General features: G+C 35.5%; 1 protein-coding gene across 1 annotated transcript in view; it reads right to left on the reverse strand.

The window, feature by feature from the left end:
* Positions 1–18,974, reverse strand: part of LOC136040330 (stalled ribosome sensor GCN1-like) — a gene marked incomplete in the record, with an annotated part of 191,427 nt that overhangs the window by 35,446 nt on the left and 137,007 nt on the right. The window contains 7 exon segments of the mRNA XM_065724571.1: positions 334–603; positions 2,847–3,083; positions 7,090–7,213; positions 9,574–9,776; positions 11,392–11,607; positions 15,061–15,321; positions 17,002–17,215. Coding sequence (XP_065580643.1) covers positions 334–603; positions 2,847–3,083; positions 7,090–7,213; positions 9,574–9,776; positions 11,392–11,607; positions 15,061–15,321; positions 17,002–17,215 — 1,525 coding nt within the window.

Raw genomic sequence — 18,974 nt, forward strand, 5'->3', positions numbered from 1 at the left:
CACCTTGGAAGATGAGGTGGAGGAATTTGATAGAATAAATCCGAGTTTTTTCTTTTCTAGTATTTTTATTTTGATTCAAAAGATTTTTTTTTCGTTTCAGGCGGTCATCATATTTGTTAATTCAATGTAAACAAAACTCTTGTTAAGTTAAAAATTATGAAATTAAATACGATTAATCAAATACATTAAGACATTTTTTTTACTCCCAAATTTATTTAATTTCTCACACCCAATCTGCTTCAAAACTTTGATATATTTTATTTACCAAAATTATCCCCATTACTTACCACTAAGAGCATTACAAACTATCACCATTTACAACAAATATATCACCTGTATAACAGCTTGAAGTCCGTCCCAGGCTGGGTTGATCAAATTGTCGTCAGGTTCAGTCATAAGCGTAATTAGTCCTCGGAACAGCTGGTTGATGTACTCTGAATAATCTGACTTGGTTCTGGCACAGAAGGAGGCCAGAAGAACAACGGCACTTCGGCGTAAAGCCCCTTTACCAGGACGTGAAGCTGCAAGTAATTCGTCCATGATTGTTCGTATACCTTGACCATCGCTCACTGCAAGGACTACGGACTCACAATGGTCACGCACCTGAAATGTAGAGTTGAGATTAATTATTTTTTTTTTTTATATAAAGTTGAAATTTGTTATATCTTAGGCTAGGCTATCATATCTGTTTTGCTCATCTATAAATAAAAATAGAGGATTCTCCCCCCCCCCCCCTAAAAAAAAGAAGTAGAGAAATGTGAGGCTAACCATTTATATTTTTCGTTTTTTGACTCCATATCTCTTCAGGGTGCAAATAGGAGGGGGGAAGGGGAGAGCATAAACTTTTTTTTTTACAAAAACAAAACTTTATTTATTTCCCTTTTAAAAAGACTAAAAAAGACTGAATCCTTCTAGATTTTATCTAAAAAATACCCAAACAAAGAAAGCCTTGTAATGACCAAATGACAAACCATTCATATTTTTTGTTTTTGGCTCCATATCTCTTCCGGGGGGGGGGGGGAGGGACACGAGTGTACAAAATGGCGTTAAAAAAAACCTTTTTTATATTTTCCTTTTAAAAAGTCTAAAACAACAAAACAAAATCCCCCCCTAGATTATGAAAAACACTACGTCTCTTTCAGTTATCTAAAAATATTTAAACAAAGAAAACCCAGGAATGACAAAAAAAAAGAAATGAAACGTATGGCTAACCATTGATGTTTTCTGTTTTTGACTCCATATCTCTTCAGGGGTGCAAATTGGAAGTGGGAGGAGGGACAGGAGGGTATAAAAAGTTCTTTTTTAAATAAAACCTTTTTTATTTTAATTTTTAGAAGTCTGTAAAAAAACAAATCCTCCCGTGGATTCTGAAAGATATATTTTTTTTGTATTTCATCTAAAAAAAATCGAAAAAAAAATCGCTTTTGATATCTGATCCTTCGGCTACCCCTTTGGACATCTAATCGACATTTGAGGTACATATTTTGTACTTCTTATGTGACTGCTCAATTTTGCAAAAGGATGAATTTTACATGGGAGAGTGGAGTTATTCAGGAAGGATTTTCCGCGGGAGAAGGGAATTTTCTGGTTGGAAAACACAGGCCTTGAATATTTCTGTCAAGCAAACACGCAGAAGGTTGGAAATAAAGAAAACTTATTATTCTGAAAGATAAATGTTTGGTGTTTAATAGCATTTAATCGTAGATGGTGCTGAATAGCATTAAATAACAATGGCGTTGGCTCACCAGCCTGTGTTAACTGGCCATTAAGTTGTTACCCGAAAACAGTGCATTACACCCCACCCATTCCTGTTAGTTGCCTCACCACACGGTAAATTCTTTTGTAACCCCGTCGATAAGGTTATCCAACCCTGGTTATCTAGCAAGGTATTAGGACAGCCCAACAGTGGAATTAAGTAACCGAAGTTGAAATGTTTAATCCAACCAGGGGAGGATCCAGGGGTTGGTTTTAGGGGCGTGTGCCCTACCTCCAGAATATTGCACTAATTACAGGGCTAGAGGGGCAAAAATATCGATGAGAGAGCCACATTTTTATCCCCCTCCAAACATTAATTCTGCATCTGCCCCTTATTCCCATAGTGAATTTCGTTTTATTGTGATTTATAATAAACATAATATGGTTTATTGGTGAATACAATCTTAGTTGGCTAAAGATTTTTTTATTATTTTTATTTAAAAATGAAGGAAAACTAAAATTACTTTATTTCTACTTCTAATTTAGTTTTCCTATTTCTCTCTTATTAATTTTTTTCTCTCTCAAGACTAATCTAAGAATAAAAGCCATGCTTATTGCTACAACAGTATCCATTAATACAATTAATAAAACCCATTTGCTTTCCAGAAACTAAATTAAACTTAATAATATTAATAAGAGCAATCGTAAAAAAAACATTCTATATTAGAAATTTTGTTTGAACAGCTGTATCAGCGTTTAGCCCCCTCCCCCATCCCCAGATTTCTCATAGAACTTCTGGTAATTGAATATTTTCGTACATAAATACATCAATTTGCATCTGTGTATAATAGTTAATGGTAAATAACAATAACTGTTACGGAAAAATACCGTATAAAATAAATTAGTTAAATCAAAAAATTTTCAAAAAAGAAGTTCGAAGAAAAGTAAAGGGTTACATTAAACCAAAGACGACCAGAAATATAGTCAAATAATTTTTCAAGTGTAGAACTACCAATAACAATTATTGTTACCAAAAATTACAGTATGATTCTCACTAAAGAGAAATTCAAAATTATAAAATATATGTGTAATTAAACGGGGATAGGGATGGCGATTAACGTGAGATGGCTATTAAAAAAATAACCAAAAACCTTATTTTCCATTGGCTTCCCAAAAGAGTCACTCAATGCCTGGAGTAGCGCAGGCAATATCCTTGTTAGATGCCGTGAGAGTGCTTCTCCAGCTACAGAGGCGAGGACAGCTAGAGCACGTGTGTTTACAGGTGGTGCAGTCAGCTGAGGAATGAGATAGGGCAGGACAGCGCGACTTTTTACGGCCATTACTTGCCTTAGGCCATCAAGAGCGAAATCTGAGAGAACTGGATCATTCTGAAAGAAGAAAATTTCGGACTTAATCTCTGAAAGAACTGCCCTATTTCTTGATATTCTTACGGTTATTATTTTTACAGCCTTTTTTTTTTTAATTGCGGCCTTTTTAAGGTCATTATTTATTAAGGTTCATTTCCTGCCATTATCAAGAGCTTATCATTATCATTATCACTAAACATTATCATTATCAAGAGCAAAGCCTAAGAGAATCGGACCATTCTTTAAAAAAAGAAAATTTAAAACTTAATCTCTAAGAAAGCTATTCTATATTTTGAAATGATTTTGGCCTTTTTTAGGTAACTTTTTGTTACGGCAACTTTTACGGTCATTTCTTGCCTTAAGCTATCAAGAGCCTTTTTATTACAGCCTTTTTTTTTAAATTGCGGCCTTTGCCTTAATTATTAAAAGCAGAACCTAAGAGAACCGAACCATTCTTTAAAAACTGGAAATTTAAGTCTTAAACCCTAAAAAAGCTATTCTATATCTTAAAATTGTTCGGCCTTTTTCAGGTATTTTTTTGATAAGTCAACTTTTATAGCAATTACTTACCTTGACCTATACAGTACAAAATCAAAGAGAACCGGATCATTCTTAAAAAGAAAATTAATGTCAAAAAAGATACGCTATTTCGTCTTAAGAACATCATTTTATGGTCTTTTTTTATGACAAAGGTTTAGCGAGATGAATTGAAATAGTATAATATAGTATTGTCTAACCCCCGAGCTGCATCTTGAGTCTACTGGGTAACCAAGTTACGGCAACTTTTACGGTCATTTCTTGCCTTAAGCTATCAAGAGCAAAATCAACGAGATCCGGATCATTCTTAAAAAAGGAAAATTTAAGACTTAATCCCTGAAAGAGCTTCTCTATTCCTTGCTATTTACATGTCCGTTATTTTTACGGCCTTTTAAAAGCCATCATTTGTAAGGGCAATTTTTATGGTCATCATTTGTCTGAAGCTATCAAAGCCGAAATCTGAGAGAACTGGGTAATTATGAAAGGGGTAAATTTACGATTTAAATTCTCAAAAACCACAGACGATGATGTGCAGATAGTCTCCGTAACTATCTAACTTTTGATTTTTGAAGTGTTTGCTATACCCTCTCTTGAATGCCCGGAGAGAAGGATTTTCCGAGATTACCTCTGCTGGGACGCCATTCCCCGTGGTCGTCTGCCAAAACTCGTTTTCAAGTATTCCTGGCAAGATGCACCTTGCATAAGGTAATCTTACAGGGCTGTACTTTGGCGAGTTGAACCCAAAGACTTGACTCAGTCAGAAACAAGTTTGGAAAGTTTTCTGTTGAAGGTGCGTGTTGTACAACACCGACAGGGATTCCACGTCAAAACAATCCTGGATCAAATACAGGGGTTCAGAATCAGAGTTGTAGAAGTCGCTGCGTAAACAGCCCAATTTTGGCCACGTTGAAAAGAAGCAGTGTGGCAATTTGCGACACCAGTAAAGAGATGAAATGCATATTATATAACTAGTCTGATGCACGACACGAATAGTGTCAAAATGGATTCGTCAGTGATGAGGTTTTTGCATCTCGGGATTATTCCTAGCTTACTGGAGCAGGAGCACCTCACTCTGCTTAGGGGTTCAGCCTAGGTGAGATCCGACATGAAATACCGACGTGGTATCTACTCTTGTTATTATTTCTCTTTTAGAGATAAAATAGTTTACACCGTCAAATTTGACGCTTCCGAAATTAAAAGTCTTTCAGTTTTGACGCATTGAAGGTGACGACCCACGCGTCCGTCCACACTTAACTATTTAGGTGATGCTCCTAAAAAAATTTGCTCAGATGTTCGTCCGTAGCAATAGACATCTCTATCGTTTACACTGGTGATTTTCATATCTGTTCGTTGCAGAAAGGGAGAATTCCAGTGTTATCAAATTGACAGACTTTTGCAAGAGCATCCATTTCTTTCTGGACAGGATGCATCATCGTCCCTCCGACATGAATCGATGGAATTGGTTGATTTAAATTAATGTAAAGCTTCTTTGACAATCCTCCACACCATATTGCATGGGCGCTTTTTAGTTTTTCTTCAAACTTGCGTTTGGAGTAAGAAATTGAAAGACCTATGCAAGAGGATCCATTTCCTTTTAGCCAGGATGAATCATCGTCCCTCCGACACGAATCGATGGAATTGGTTGATTTAAATTAAAGTAAAGCTTCTTTGACAATCCTCCACACCATATTGCATGGGCGCTTTTTAGTTTTTCTTCAAACTTGCGTTTGGAGTAAGAAATTGAAAGACCTATGCAAGAGGATCCATTTCCTTTTAGCCAGGATGAATCATCGTCCCTCCGACATGAATCGATGGAATTGGTTGATTTACATTAAAGTAAAGCTTCTTTGACAATCCTCCACACCATATTGCATGGGCGCTTTTTAGTTTTTCTTCAAACTTGCGTTTGGAGTAAGAAATTGAAAGACCTATGCAAGAGGATCCATTTCCTTTTAGCCAGGATGAATCATCGTCCCTCCGACACGAATCGATGGAATTGGTTGGTTTACATAAGAGTAAAGCTTCATTGACAATCCTCCACCGCCACTTTGCATGGGCACTTTTTTATTTTTCTTCGAAATTGCGTTTGAAGTCGGAAATTGAAGACCTTTGCAAGAGCATCCATTTCTTTCTCGCCAGGATGCATCATCGTCCCTCCGGCATGAATCAATAGAATTGGTTGATTAGTAAAGCTCCTTTGACAAAATCCTTCACCGCCACTTTGCATGGGCACTTTATAGTTTTTCTTCGAACTTACTTTTGTAATCGGCCCTGATGAATGCGTTACATTCCTAGTCTGATTTCATATTTCTTGCGAGCCTTCTTTCTCACCCTAGTTGCCCTTCTACAGTCAGCATTGAACCACAAATTGTCTCAAGAAGAGACTAGTGTTGTCTAGATAAGACAAATTGGTCGAAAGCATCTATAATCACTTTTTCGTAGAGTGAAGCTGCCTAAGTCGAGTTTTCTTTTATAAATTTACTCGAAGGCTTTGCCGACAAGCAGTGTCGGCACAGTGAAAACCCCACTTTTCACGGTGATCTGCTCGTGCTTTACAGGTCGAGTTATTTTCATATTTTCACGAGCTACAACTACCTTTTAATGTAGTTTATTAGTTAACTACATTTGATGTAGCGTCGGTGGCCATTTTCGACAAGTAAATAAACTCATCTTCTTCTCTAGAGCTATCCCGTTTTGTGGCCCAAGCTGATGAACCAACAAGACAGATACGAAAGCACAGAGCTCGGTCCGATTTTCCTGAAGTTAGCCTGAAGTTTCCTGAAGCCAAGATTACAGTACTTTAAGAACAGCTTCATTCGACCTTGCACTTGAATCTGGAGTGATGTTTTAGGGGAAGTTATCCCTAAAAGTGTCTCTGTTGAATCTTCCAAAATAAGGTTCAAGAATCATCTACCTACCATAGTATACAAATAAAAGACTAGCCGCAAATCAGATATTCACTGATACCTGGTGCCACGAATTTAGAAGTAAAAGAAAAAAGTAGGAGACATCCCCTACAACCAAGATTTATTAGAGGATCCTTGACCCCTTTGAACAAAATAAAAACCTAGGCTTCTCAAACTTTGAGATTCCAAACCCTAAGATTTTGATCCTAAGTGACCCCCCTTCCAATAAATGTTTTGTAGATAAAAACCTCGAATAAACTGTGATCAACCTTTCGATATTAATAGATAAAAGCCAGATTTTTAGTCGAAACTATTTGCAGAAAATTCTTACCAAGCCCCAAAAAACACCCTTATTTATGCTTGGAATAATAGAAAGGGCGTTGAAGGAAAACCATAAAAAGCCAAAATACAAACGACAAAAAACAAAAACAGAATCGGTTCTCTGTCTCCTGTATAAAATGCAGCTAAAACAAAACAAAATAAAACTGCAGCTAAAACAAAACAAACCGTACAAAATCGGCTTGAATATAAAACAAGAACAGGTTTTAGATGGGTTTGAATGGGCTTTAAAAATGGGTTCATACCAACTGCTCAAGCATGTAGGGGAGGATATCATCAAGGGCTCGGCTACCAACAGTGGAATGAAGACTATCAAAGGTCTTGGCTGCAGCAGATCGAACTTCGGGAAGGGGATCAATCAAGGCTTTTCTGTAAAAAGAAAACAATTTTTTTTTTAAATTCCTAATCTGAAAAGATAAATCATGCCTAAGAAATAAATATACTCTTCAGTTTTTTAAAGGAACGCAAATAAAGGGATTCCAAAACTTATAGGCAAGAAAACCAGATAATTTAACACAATAACAATACAGTTTATACAAGTTTAACTAACAAACATTTCAGCGTAACCAGAAGCAGAATGAAGGAGGAGGGGCGAAAACGGAATCGCCGGTTAGGGGGCACCAACAAAACTTGGGCTCCCCACTGGTATTTCAGCCCCCAAAACCGCTCTCGTAATTAGGGCAACGTTCGGCCTTTCTTCGGGGGAAGGTGATTCTGGTCCAATCCCCTAGATTTACCTCTGGTAAGGAGGCCATTCGTTACCCCCTAAAGCATAAAAATTGAGACATGTTCTAATCTGAAATAGTAGTTTGTAAATGCATAGATTCTGGCCTTTACTTTTTTTAAATAACTAATACCGCCACTATATTAATAACTCTCTGCAGCAGTAAGCCGCCACTATGGTAATAACTCTCTGAACACTAAGCCGCCTCAGGCCAACGCAGCTGCACACGCTCCTCCCCACCGCAATCTTGAATTGAATCGCAAATGAATCTCAGGATGTTGTTACTAAATTTTCAGAGGCGGCTCAGCTTTTATAGAGCTGGTTACAGTGCTTAAAAAGGACTTAAGCTACAAGATCCTTGTGGTAGCGACGCGGCGAGAAAGACGTCTACACTTTCGGCACCGAATCGGGCTACGCTGTCTGTACTTCGTCGCAAGTGCAAGTAAAAATTAGCCTAAACTTATTCCATTTAAAATATTTTCCGAAATCTCTTCTGTGGACAGAATCCCAACCCCAGTGATTTATCATGCATTTTTCTGCCTTGTAAAATTTCACTCGAAAAATCTGGCTTTTAGTACAAACAGTTTTATGGCTAAATAGTTGGCAATTGGGATGAAGGAGGAGCGTGCTTATTTTGCCTCGAAAGATCTTGTTGCTTTTTTTACAAACGGTTTTATAGCCAATTAAATAGTCATTGGGATGAAGGAGGATCTTGCGTGGCTGTATTGGCTTTAGGAGGCTTGATGCTGCTGTGAGTTATTAGTAGTAGCGGTAGTTAGACTTCCTTTGGATATTTTGGTCTTAATATGTATTTTTCGGGTACGAACGTCAGAAAAAACACTGATCTTTTGAAAACCAAAAAAAAAAAAGCAAACTAAAAAGCTTCAGAAGATAAACTCAAAATTTTTAACAAACCAAAACCTTTCAAAAAAGGAAAATTAATTTAAATGTTCGGACAAAAAAAAACATAAATTACGAGACTCAGGTCATTAGTGCCATATTCATGGACAATCTAAACCTTAAGCAAGATTCTGAATGAAGCTAAGTTGCGCTTCGTCAGCCGAATTTTACGTCGTCCGACAAAAACATTGACGGGTTTCTTTTTTTTTACAAGTGCCGGAACGGTACTGGAGTGGTAGCCACTAGAGAACCCAAATTTGTTTCCAGACTGGATATACCTGACATGTGACAAAACGACGAAGAATGAAAAAAAAAATTGAGAAACAAAAGACAAATGACGGTGAATTCCAGCCAGTGAATAAAGCGAAAAGATAATACCTTCTGTAAGGCCCTACGACCTCCGGCAAGCAGTAAAGAGAACAAATAAAATAAAAATAAGGTTGGTCGTTATGCTCTTACTGTTCGGGTGTTTGCTCGTTAATTATTTTTTCGTTCTTCATTGTTTTGTCGTAGGGAACCCATAGAGTAAAACACCGGCGAAATAAGAGTGATTAGCAAATCCACTTAAAAATAACGTAGATTATAATAATTAGTAATCAAAGCGCAAGTTTTCATTTATATTCACTACAATTTCAATCTTATCGGCTAGAGGAGCTTTTTTTCTAAATTTGATGAAATAAAAACCTTCATTGACCTTCCAGTAGGCAAGGATACTGGAACTCGTAATTCGACTTTTGCATCACCCCAGCAAGACGTAAATTTCGGCAGCAAAGTTTTCAGTCTCCCTAGCAACGAAGAATTTACTACATTTCGATAAACATTTAAGTTCGCTCCTGTTTCCGCTAAAGAACCCTTTTTTCTAGCCAATAAGGCTGTGTTTGGAAGCAACAAAAGTTATACTATTCAATATATAATGCAGATTGAACGTAATCTTAGTAATCTTTAGAACATTTTTTCCTAGATATTTTCTAGGAAAATTTTTAATAAATTTTGTTTTTATCAGCCATAGCAGCTAAAAATCACGTAGCGAAATAATTTGGTTAAGTTAGTTTGACAAAAAATGCTGTTTACCCTCAGAGCTTAGATATAGGAAGAAAAAACTTACCTGACAGTTGGAACCAGGTTATCAACGAAGGTAAGAACCATTTCTCTGCTGGTAGCACCCATGATTTCTGATAACCCAACACAAACACCTTGTCTTTGATCGGATCTATCTGCTTCGAGCCCCTTTTCTAATATAGGAATGATTTCAGGGAGGACTCGTTCACCGAGCTTCTTGACCAAGTCCCCAAGCGTACGTGCTGCAACCTAGAAGTCAATATTTTTGAAGAATTTCCCCTTTTAACACAATAAAGTAGAACAAGACCGCAACCAGGATTTTTTCAGGGGGGGGGGGGGGGCACTAAAAGCTTTAAAAAACATATACAAAATGTGTTCATATTCATTTTTGTTACGTTTTAACGAGTCAGACGAACATTTCAGGGGGAGGGGGGTTTAAACCCCCTTACCCGCCCCCAGGATATGGCCTTAACGTAGAGTATATTATAATCATATTTATATTATAATTATATTATATCATACATTATAATTACATCGTATCAAATATTAATTATACTATAATTATATCAAGTATATTATTTTATATCGTATCTTGTAGCCCTGAAATCAATTATAGTTTTTCTTTAAAGTGAATGAAATTTTTCATTTTGTATGAATAAAATGAAAATATTTGTGTAATAAAATGAAATTTGTGTTCAATTTAAATTGTAGGCCAAGTGTAAGTGCTACAACATACAGGTCACAAAAGTTGCTTGTTTAATTTATTAAATTCAAATGAATCCGAACTGAATTGAAATCGATGTATGATCTCATATGGTATGAGCTCAAACAAAATTCTAAGAATCAACAGATTCATTTAAAAGGAAAATCAGAGGCTTAATGCCGGTCAGGATTTAAAATAAGAGCTCTGAGTCACGATGTCCTTCTAAATATCAAAATTCATTAAGATCCGATCACCCACTCGTAAGTTATAAATACCTCATTTTTTCTAATTTTTCCTCTTACTTTAGCCCCCCAGATGGTCGAATCTGGGAAAACGACTTTATCAAGTCAATTTGTGCAGCTCCCTGACACGCCTACCAATTTTCATCGTCCTAGCACGTCCAGAAGCACCAAACTCACCAAATCACTGAGCCCCTCCCACCAACTCCCCCAAAGAGAGCGAATCCAGTACGGTTACGTCAATCACGTATCAAGGACATTTGCTTATTCTATCCACCAAGCTTCATCCCGATTCCTCCTCTCCAAGCGTTTTCCAAGATTGCCCCCTCCAACTCCCGTCATATCATGATAGTATCCAGAATTTTTGTTCAGTGAGAAGGGGTATTTTTCTTCAGTGGAGATGTTTGAAAAAAAAATTTACAAGCGCAACAAAAGGTGTTTACATGTATTTTTTAGTAAATATTGACCAGCTCGTATTATTGACCTACAAATAAAGCAAAATGCCTCTTTATACCTATTTTTATACTCTTTACAAATATAATAATCGCTTTTGGCTAAAATTCAATCAACCCCACTCCTATATATACCAATCCAGAGTGAATTGCGGGGGTTATTTGCGCATTAGGGGGGTGGGGGTGAAGTTCGAACTTACCTATATAGTCAGAATTGTATCCCAAACCCAAATTTAACATTCATTGGCATTGGAAATCAAATTTACCCCCCCCTTAACGTTAAAATATACACCCTAGGGGAAGAACATACAAAAAAAGGCATCGAGTGGTATGTTCACCTAATTCGTAGGTCAATAATACGAACTGCTCAGTATTTATTGTATGTTTGTTAATTTTGTTCATTAACAAAATTTGGGAGGAAGATTCAAACCGGGCACCCCCTTGCATACTCCCTTGGTCCGTATACATACCTGTCGCTTATCATGTGATGTACTAGCTAAACAGCCAAGGAGAAGCTCAAAAAGCACTGGCAATATTTCTCTTAGAGTTCTAGGCGTGTTGCTGACAACAACCTTCCAGACATGAAGTGCAGCTTGACGTACCATCAGAGCAACGTCAGATCGTCCCATGTACAGACCAGAAAGGACGCGATTACGACGATCACTGCCCAACGTCTCAAGAATAACCTAAAAAAGAAAGGAAGAATAAGAGGCTCAGTATCTGACAGAATTTGGCTGCTTGGAAATTTTAAACGTGGAATTAGGAAAGCTTTAACTATGAGGATGGCAACTCTGCTATGAACAGATGCGCCTATGAACATATTTAGGATCTTAAAATGATGTATCAGAAGATGGTGAAAAGATAGATAAGTTTAGTTCCAGCGAATGTGACTATCAATTAAACCTGCTTAATGCAGTTAATAACCTGAAAAAAGGAAATAAAAGGCTAATTAAAGGGGCTCAGTGTTTGAAGAAATCTAGTTTCTCAAGAATAATGAATATGAAAACTGAGAAATTTTTAGTTACGGGAATAACAACGCTGTTATGAACAGATTTAATGTGAACAAATTCAGGATTTCAAATGATGGAGCACAAGTTGGGAAATATACTCTCGCTTTTGGTTGCACTGACTCTACAATTAAACGTAGCTTTTGCAACAAATGACTTAAAAAAGAAAGAAAAGATAGAGTAAATTGAAGAGTTTTTAAAAAAAATCCAATATTTAGTATTAATTAATGATAAATTATTATTAAATTTATATATTGATTTTTAAAAGAACAGTATCTAAAGGAATCTAAACAAATGCTTTTCGGTCCAGTGATTATTTAAACATTTTTGTTGCGGCGAATGACTTTAAAAAAAGAAAAAAAAAAAAAAAAAAACAAATCACGGAGTAATATTGAAAGGAATTCCAGTCGGTTGGAAACCTTGACCACAACAAACAGCATTTTTTTGAATAAAACATTCTAGTTACAGGAGTCACAACTATGTTAAAAACAAATTTGTCGGGAACACATGTTATACATTTTTAAATGAATATAAGAATGACAAATATTGGGTGTTTCAACAACTACTACTACTATTAACAACTCACCGTAGCAACAAGCCGCCTGAGGCCAAAACAGTCATGCACGCTCCTCCTCCATCCCAATCTATTCAAAGCCTCCCTCTTTACAACCTTCCAGAAAGTTCCTCTTTCCCTTAAATCTTTTATTGATTGATCTTCAGAAAGCGTTCGACCTAATTGACCATAATATACTTGTAAATAAACTGCTGACGGAGTTTCAAATGAGTCCCTTTCTTGTTAAAACTGTTGCTTCCATTTTAACAAATAATTCTCAAATGCTTAAACATATTTTTTTTTTATTTCGACCCCTTTCTTATCTTTTGTGGTGTCCCCCAGGGAACCCTGATGGGTCCCATTTTAGTCCTTTTAATGGGTAATAGCCTCGTGACTGGCAACGCACAGTGATGGAAGTATGTGGACGACCTGTCTGCACTTGAGCTTTGTCGACAAAATATGAAAAGCTCAATTATGAAATTGCCTGATGATGTCACACAGGGAGCTTCTTTTTCGAAGATGAAAGAGTTAACGCTAATAAATCAGTCAAGACAGTAAATTTGTTAAAATCACCCCCTTCTTTCACAAACTCCATTCCTCCCAAAATCTTTGTCACATGCATTACACTGCTGATGACAGGAACTGTTGACTTGAAGTGGGATGCCCAAGTTCAAAACATCCTCAAACATGCTTCCCCTTCCACTTCGGTTTCCCTACTAAAACTTTTGATTTAATTTTCTTGCTCCCCTAAGGATCTTCTCCAACTTTATTGTTTTTTATTCGGCCAATACTGGACTTTGCTTGTCAAGTGTGGCATTTCGGTCTTTCTTCAGAGCATATTTAGAAGATTGATAATGTCCAAAAACGAGCACTTAGAATCATAAATACTAGGTAAGTTCAAGCTTACCAAGTTGGCCGAGAGAAGGAACCTCCCGTGCCTTCGTTTCGGTACCAAGACCCTGTTTGTTCCCCGATTACGTTCCACCATCCCCAAACCTCACCTTCCCAACCGCCTTAGACCATCCCGTATAAAACCCCAAAAGTCCCAAAACTGAGTGCCATGTCCGCTAAACATGAAAGATATCACAAAAGTTTTGTTCCGAGTTTTGTTGAGCTGTATAATAACCAGGAAAACTTGTTATTAATTTTATTGCGATCTATTCATTTTTTTTTCTTTTTGAATTTTAACTAAGTTTTGACTCATCTTTTTTATGTATTTTGTTTGGATTATGTTTGACTTGAAGGCCAATGGATTATGTTTGACATAAACGTCAAATCCTTTCGATGTGATATATATATATATATATATATATATATATATATATATATATATATATATATATATATATATATATATATATATATATATATATATATTATATATATATATATACTAGAGCTATTTGTGACTATTTGCTATTAGTGCTATATAGTGATATCAGAAAATAGGGTATAATTTTTAGATAAGACCATGGATAAACAAAGCAAAAACTTTCTTCACTAATTATAATTAAAGTCCGAATATTTCAACTTCATCAACAGAAAACAAAGAAAAAGTAAAAACCAGACAAACTAACCTAACATAAACAAAATATATAAACAAAAAAGGAGGGGGAGGGTAAAAACTCTACACATACCGTCCAATATTCAAGTTTTATTTACCATAAATCAAGCAAGTAAACACACAGCATTGTCAATAAAGCGGGCGAGATACGATTTTTCTGATAATTGAAATTGTGATATATAAATTGAAATTACGATTGTGAATTTGCAATAAATAAAAGTTGAATATTGGGCGATTTCGAGATGCGTTTTTTTTCGAAAAACAAAACAAAAATTAAGATTGAATTTGTGAATCCTTTTTTCAAACAGAAAAAAAAAAACAAAGTAACCGGACATAAACAAAATATATAAAGAAAAGGGAGGGAGGGGGAGGAAACAAGGAACTCAAGGTGAAAAAAAAGAAAGAAAAAACACCTTAAAACCACCAAGTATTCAAGTTTTACTTATCACAAATCAAGCAAACACACACAAAGCAAGGTCAACAAAGAAGATCACATCAGATTTTTATGGTAATTGAAATTGTGATAAATGAAATTGTAAATTTGAAATATATACTTACAGTACCCACGTAGAATCAGTATTGCCTAGATACCTCCCCCCCCCCAAAAAAAAAATGTCGAAATCAAAAGGAAAGACGTAAACTCACAATTGGTAATTGAAAAAATTAGCAATAATGACGAAGACCGCATTGCTTTCACATCACAAAACAACAAGAGGTAAAACAATAGGGAATTAATCCAAGACAGTAAAATTCTTCAAAACCTTAAATCAGTACATTGGGTCTATATCCATTGGGTCATTGGGTTTATAGCTAATCTAAGCAAAGCTGGCGATGGTCCTTTAATATAGAGCCGAAATATTCATTTAGAGTCTAGAAAAATTTCCCCATTGTTTTACCTGTTGTTGTTTTTGAAAAAAAAAATCAGGAAAAGCAAATTTTACAAAAAAAGAACATGAAATGGACGGTAATAAAATGGAGAAATAAGAAGCTAAGAAAAAAAATGAAGAGAACATACCTTCTGAGAAGTTTCAGTACCAAAATTATCATCGTCATGTGCAGTCTCAGTGGTCATTTTACCAGATACACCAGAAATCTTGAATAACAAATCACCCAGCAGCTGAACTGAACTATACCTAATACGCCAATTTTCGTTAAACAGACCTTTCTCCAGTTCAGGAAGAAGAAGTGTAATTGCGTTGTCTGCATACATGTTAACAATTCGCTGACCTGCTTTGAGAGCTGTATCTCTGACAAATTCATTCTCGTCAGCAAGGGCCTTAAATAAAAATAATGTTGATTGACGTTAGAGTTGACAAAGAAAGTTAAGACTTGAGAAAGGCCTTGGTAAATCTAAGAAAAAATAGAGTTTTCTAAGAAAAAATGATAAATGATACAAATATAAAAAATAAATGAAAAGTAAATATAATATACTAAGAGGTCTAGCTACATAATTACACAGCGCATAAATAATTGGTTATATTGGCAATTATAATTCAAATCCTTAAGCTCCTAAAATAAACATAACATTGATTTACATAAAGGTTGCCAAAGAGTTTAGTACTTGAGAAAGGACGTTAAAACTTAGAACTTCCTTAGAAAAATAAATAATAACTGAAATAAATGATATATAGAAATTAATGAAACATTAAAAAAAATATGATATAAATAATTGACTATTTACTACATTTTTTTCTTTTTTGCCTCCCATCCTACAGGATCTTCAGATACTACGACATGATAAGAAATAATAATAGAAACATAATAAAAACAGAACAATATCTAGAGAAACTTGAGAAAGTACTTTACAGTGGTTAGTTGTGAGAAAACTTTTGTGGTGCATCTGGGCGTGGTAGGCATAGATAGGGCCCTACTACAACTAATCTTATGCACCATCAGCCACTAGATGTCCTACTGTCTACCTCATCGTCTGTCTGACGATGAGGTAAGGTATTTTGTGGAGTCAATGCCAAGATTGGGTGGACTTAAGTGAGATTCAGCTTAATACCCTCAGCTGTCCCCCTCAAAGTTTCATGAAAGCAGTCACAGTCTCAAAGAGTTGCAGTCGCAGTCACAAGTATTCGTAGTCACAAGTATTCGCATTTACTTGTGACTACATTAGTCATTGTCGAAGTCACAAGTAGTCACCGTCAGAACCAATCTCAGTCGCAGTAGCAGTCCCAAGTAGTTGCAGGCGCAGTCGCAATAGTGATACCCCTGAAAGTTACAAGTTAATACCCTTACCCGTCCCTAATATAACACATACATAACTTTTTGATAGCCTGGAAATAGTCGAAAGGCCAAATAGCTATGCCACCGGCTTACTCAGACCCAAGTTGAGTAAGTAAGCAAACAACTCTCTAAATTTACATAAAAACCAGTGTTGCAACTCTCCTCAAAGACCAAAAAACGTCTGAAGTCACTTAAAAGAGAAAAATCCCTAAAAAAAAGGATCCCATTAAATTTCTGTCTTTTTCGGCTGTTTCGACAAATGCACACAACACTTCGAAAGATTTTTCTCGAAATTTGCTTTTTTACTTTCACAATATTCTCTAAGAGTGGAGAGGTCATCATGGAGAGGCATCGTTGCCGCCATACGTGCCAAGGGGCGTAGGAAGACCTAAGTCTATGCAAGCATTTAGCATTGTTTAATAAAATAGTTTTCTCTTAATCTTTGGCAATTTTACTAGTTTAGATTTTTATTCTATCTTTTTTAATATCTAAAACCAAAAATTTCCTTATCTCATAAATAGCCCAATGAGGTAAATACAAATCATTACCCACTATTGACAAAAAGAAATAAATACAACGGAAAGGGAATAAATAAGAAAGAAAAAAATTCAACAGAGAAGTCCTGCAACAAGACCCTAACAACAAGAAACTTGATAAAAGAAAAAAAAAAACACTTTGCAGCTTTGTCCTGCGGTGGTTTGTTAGTAGCAGGAGCCATTATACATACCTTTAGAATAGGAGGAATAATCTGGCTTATATAGGGAATGAATTCTGACTGAAAAACAGCGGGCATATAAATGAAGAGCAGAATGTAGCCATCCTTCACATGAGGTGCAATATCCAGTCTCTCTGCTGTTGCTATGATTTCTGGCATTAGTTTGTGAAGCTTTTCTATTCCTAAACCACCAACCACTTCCGCTAAACCTTGGGCAGCACCAGATCTAAAGTCAAAGAATATAAGTGACGTGATGTTAATATAACATAGACATCACAATAGAAATAAAAAAGATGAAAAAATAAACCAATCTCTCTTCCGTTGGTATTATTTCCTGAAAAGTTTATGAAGCTTTTCTTTTCCCAATCTACCAAACAGTTCGTCTAAACCATGTGTAGCATCAGATATAAAGTCAAAGGATAGAGGTACGTCATGTTAAAATACCGAGGACATCATAAAACGTTTTGTGACCACTCGGCCCATATTAGGTCTATTCATATCTGAAAACCATGATTCGGTAATATTTTTCTTTTAATTGTTTTCGACGTTACGAAGTTTTTAGGGCAGTCCGCATTTTCATCAGTATTACCATATTGAACCATGAAAATAAATAAGCAAAATTAATCAGTCAAATTTGACAACGTTTTTTTTATCCGTCAACATTTAAAAATTGACAATCCATTTATTCCAAAACCTAACTACTTTATTTATCTTCGGAATTAAGAATACACTTAAACATTCATTAGAACATATCGTTTCTTATTTACAATAAGTTTAATTAACATATTTTATATATTAATGTATTTATAATCAATAAATAATTAATTAGGTCTATAAGTTTAATTTATACATAATTTTCAGTGCAGCACAAAATTATCGTCAGTGTTGTCACGTTGAACCATGAAAATCAATGAGCACAAATAATTAGTTACGGTGTCCTCCGGCCCAACCTAGATCCGCCCCTGTCAAAAGAATATCATCTGAGTAATTTGGTAGCAATGGGAGTGCTCTGTAGTGCTACCCTTGCGTAGAACAATACTCAAATAATAATAATAATAAAAAATTTTGATCATTCAAGATAAATCAATGATATAGTTTCATATTTTAAAGGACCATGGACACCAAGTTGATGTATTTTTTTCTCCCTGAACCTATTTTAGGTATATTTACAACTTAAAACCGCAGATATCTAAGATTTTTCTTTTAATTGTTCCAAAAAGTACAGAAATTTTCAGGGCAGCACAAAATTTTCGTCAGTGTTGCCACGTCGAACCATGAAAAACAATCAGCAGAAATCCCTAGCCCACCATTATTCGGCACTAACCAGCCAAATATAGAGAAATCTATTTAGGGAAGGGAAGGTTGCAATAAAACTGGCAAATTATATAAAAATATGACGTTTATTTTAGTTATAGGGATACCGTCAGTTCCCGAGGCCCCTCCCTTGCGTATGCACCATGTCATTGAAACAGAAAATTTATCTGTTTTTTGAATAAACTAGGCTCTAATTCTAATTTTCTTTTACCTGTGATACTTTTTCTAAAATTGGTGCCAGGTATTACCGAAAACTGCATAACTGCACATGGATGTCTTTTTCATTAAAAACTGAATCCCCAGATTTCTTCATTTTCGAAGATATCCTTGTGTAAGTTTCCATTTGACCCTTTAGTACTTTAAGTACTTAAGTACTGTACAGCGACTTTAGTAAAATGAAGTACTTAGTTTCCATTTAATCAATTCACTGTCCTTACAGTTCTTGTTACTTTAAAAATTATCTTCCATCTATGAGTTTATTTTATACTGCCTATATCAATATATGTTATAATAGCCTATACAGTTAATACTACCCCAAGTAATGGTCACCTAACCATACACCCAAGTTTAATGTATTTAACTATGTTTAATGATATGGACTATGTTATGCAGTTTATTTTATACTGCCTATATCAATATATGTTATAATAGCCTATACAGTTAATACTACC

Source organism: Artemia franciscana, chromosome 20 (genome assembly GCF_032884065.1).
Source record: "Artemia franciscana chromosome 20, ASM3288406v1, whole genome shotgun sequence".
Classification (NCBI taxonomy): domain Eukaryota; kingdom Metazoa; phylum Arthropoda; class Branchiopoda; order Anostraca; family Artemiidae; genus Artemia; species Artemia franciscana.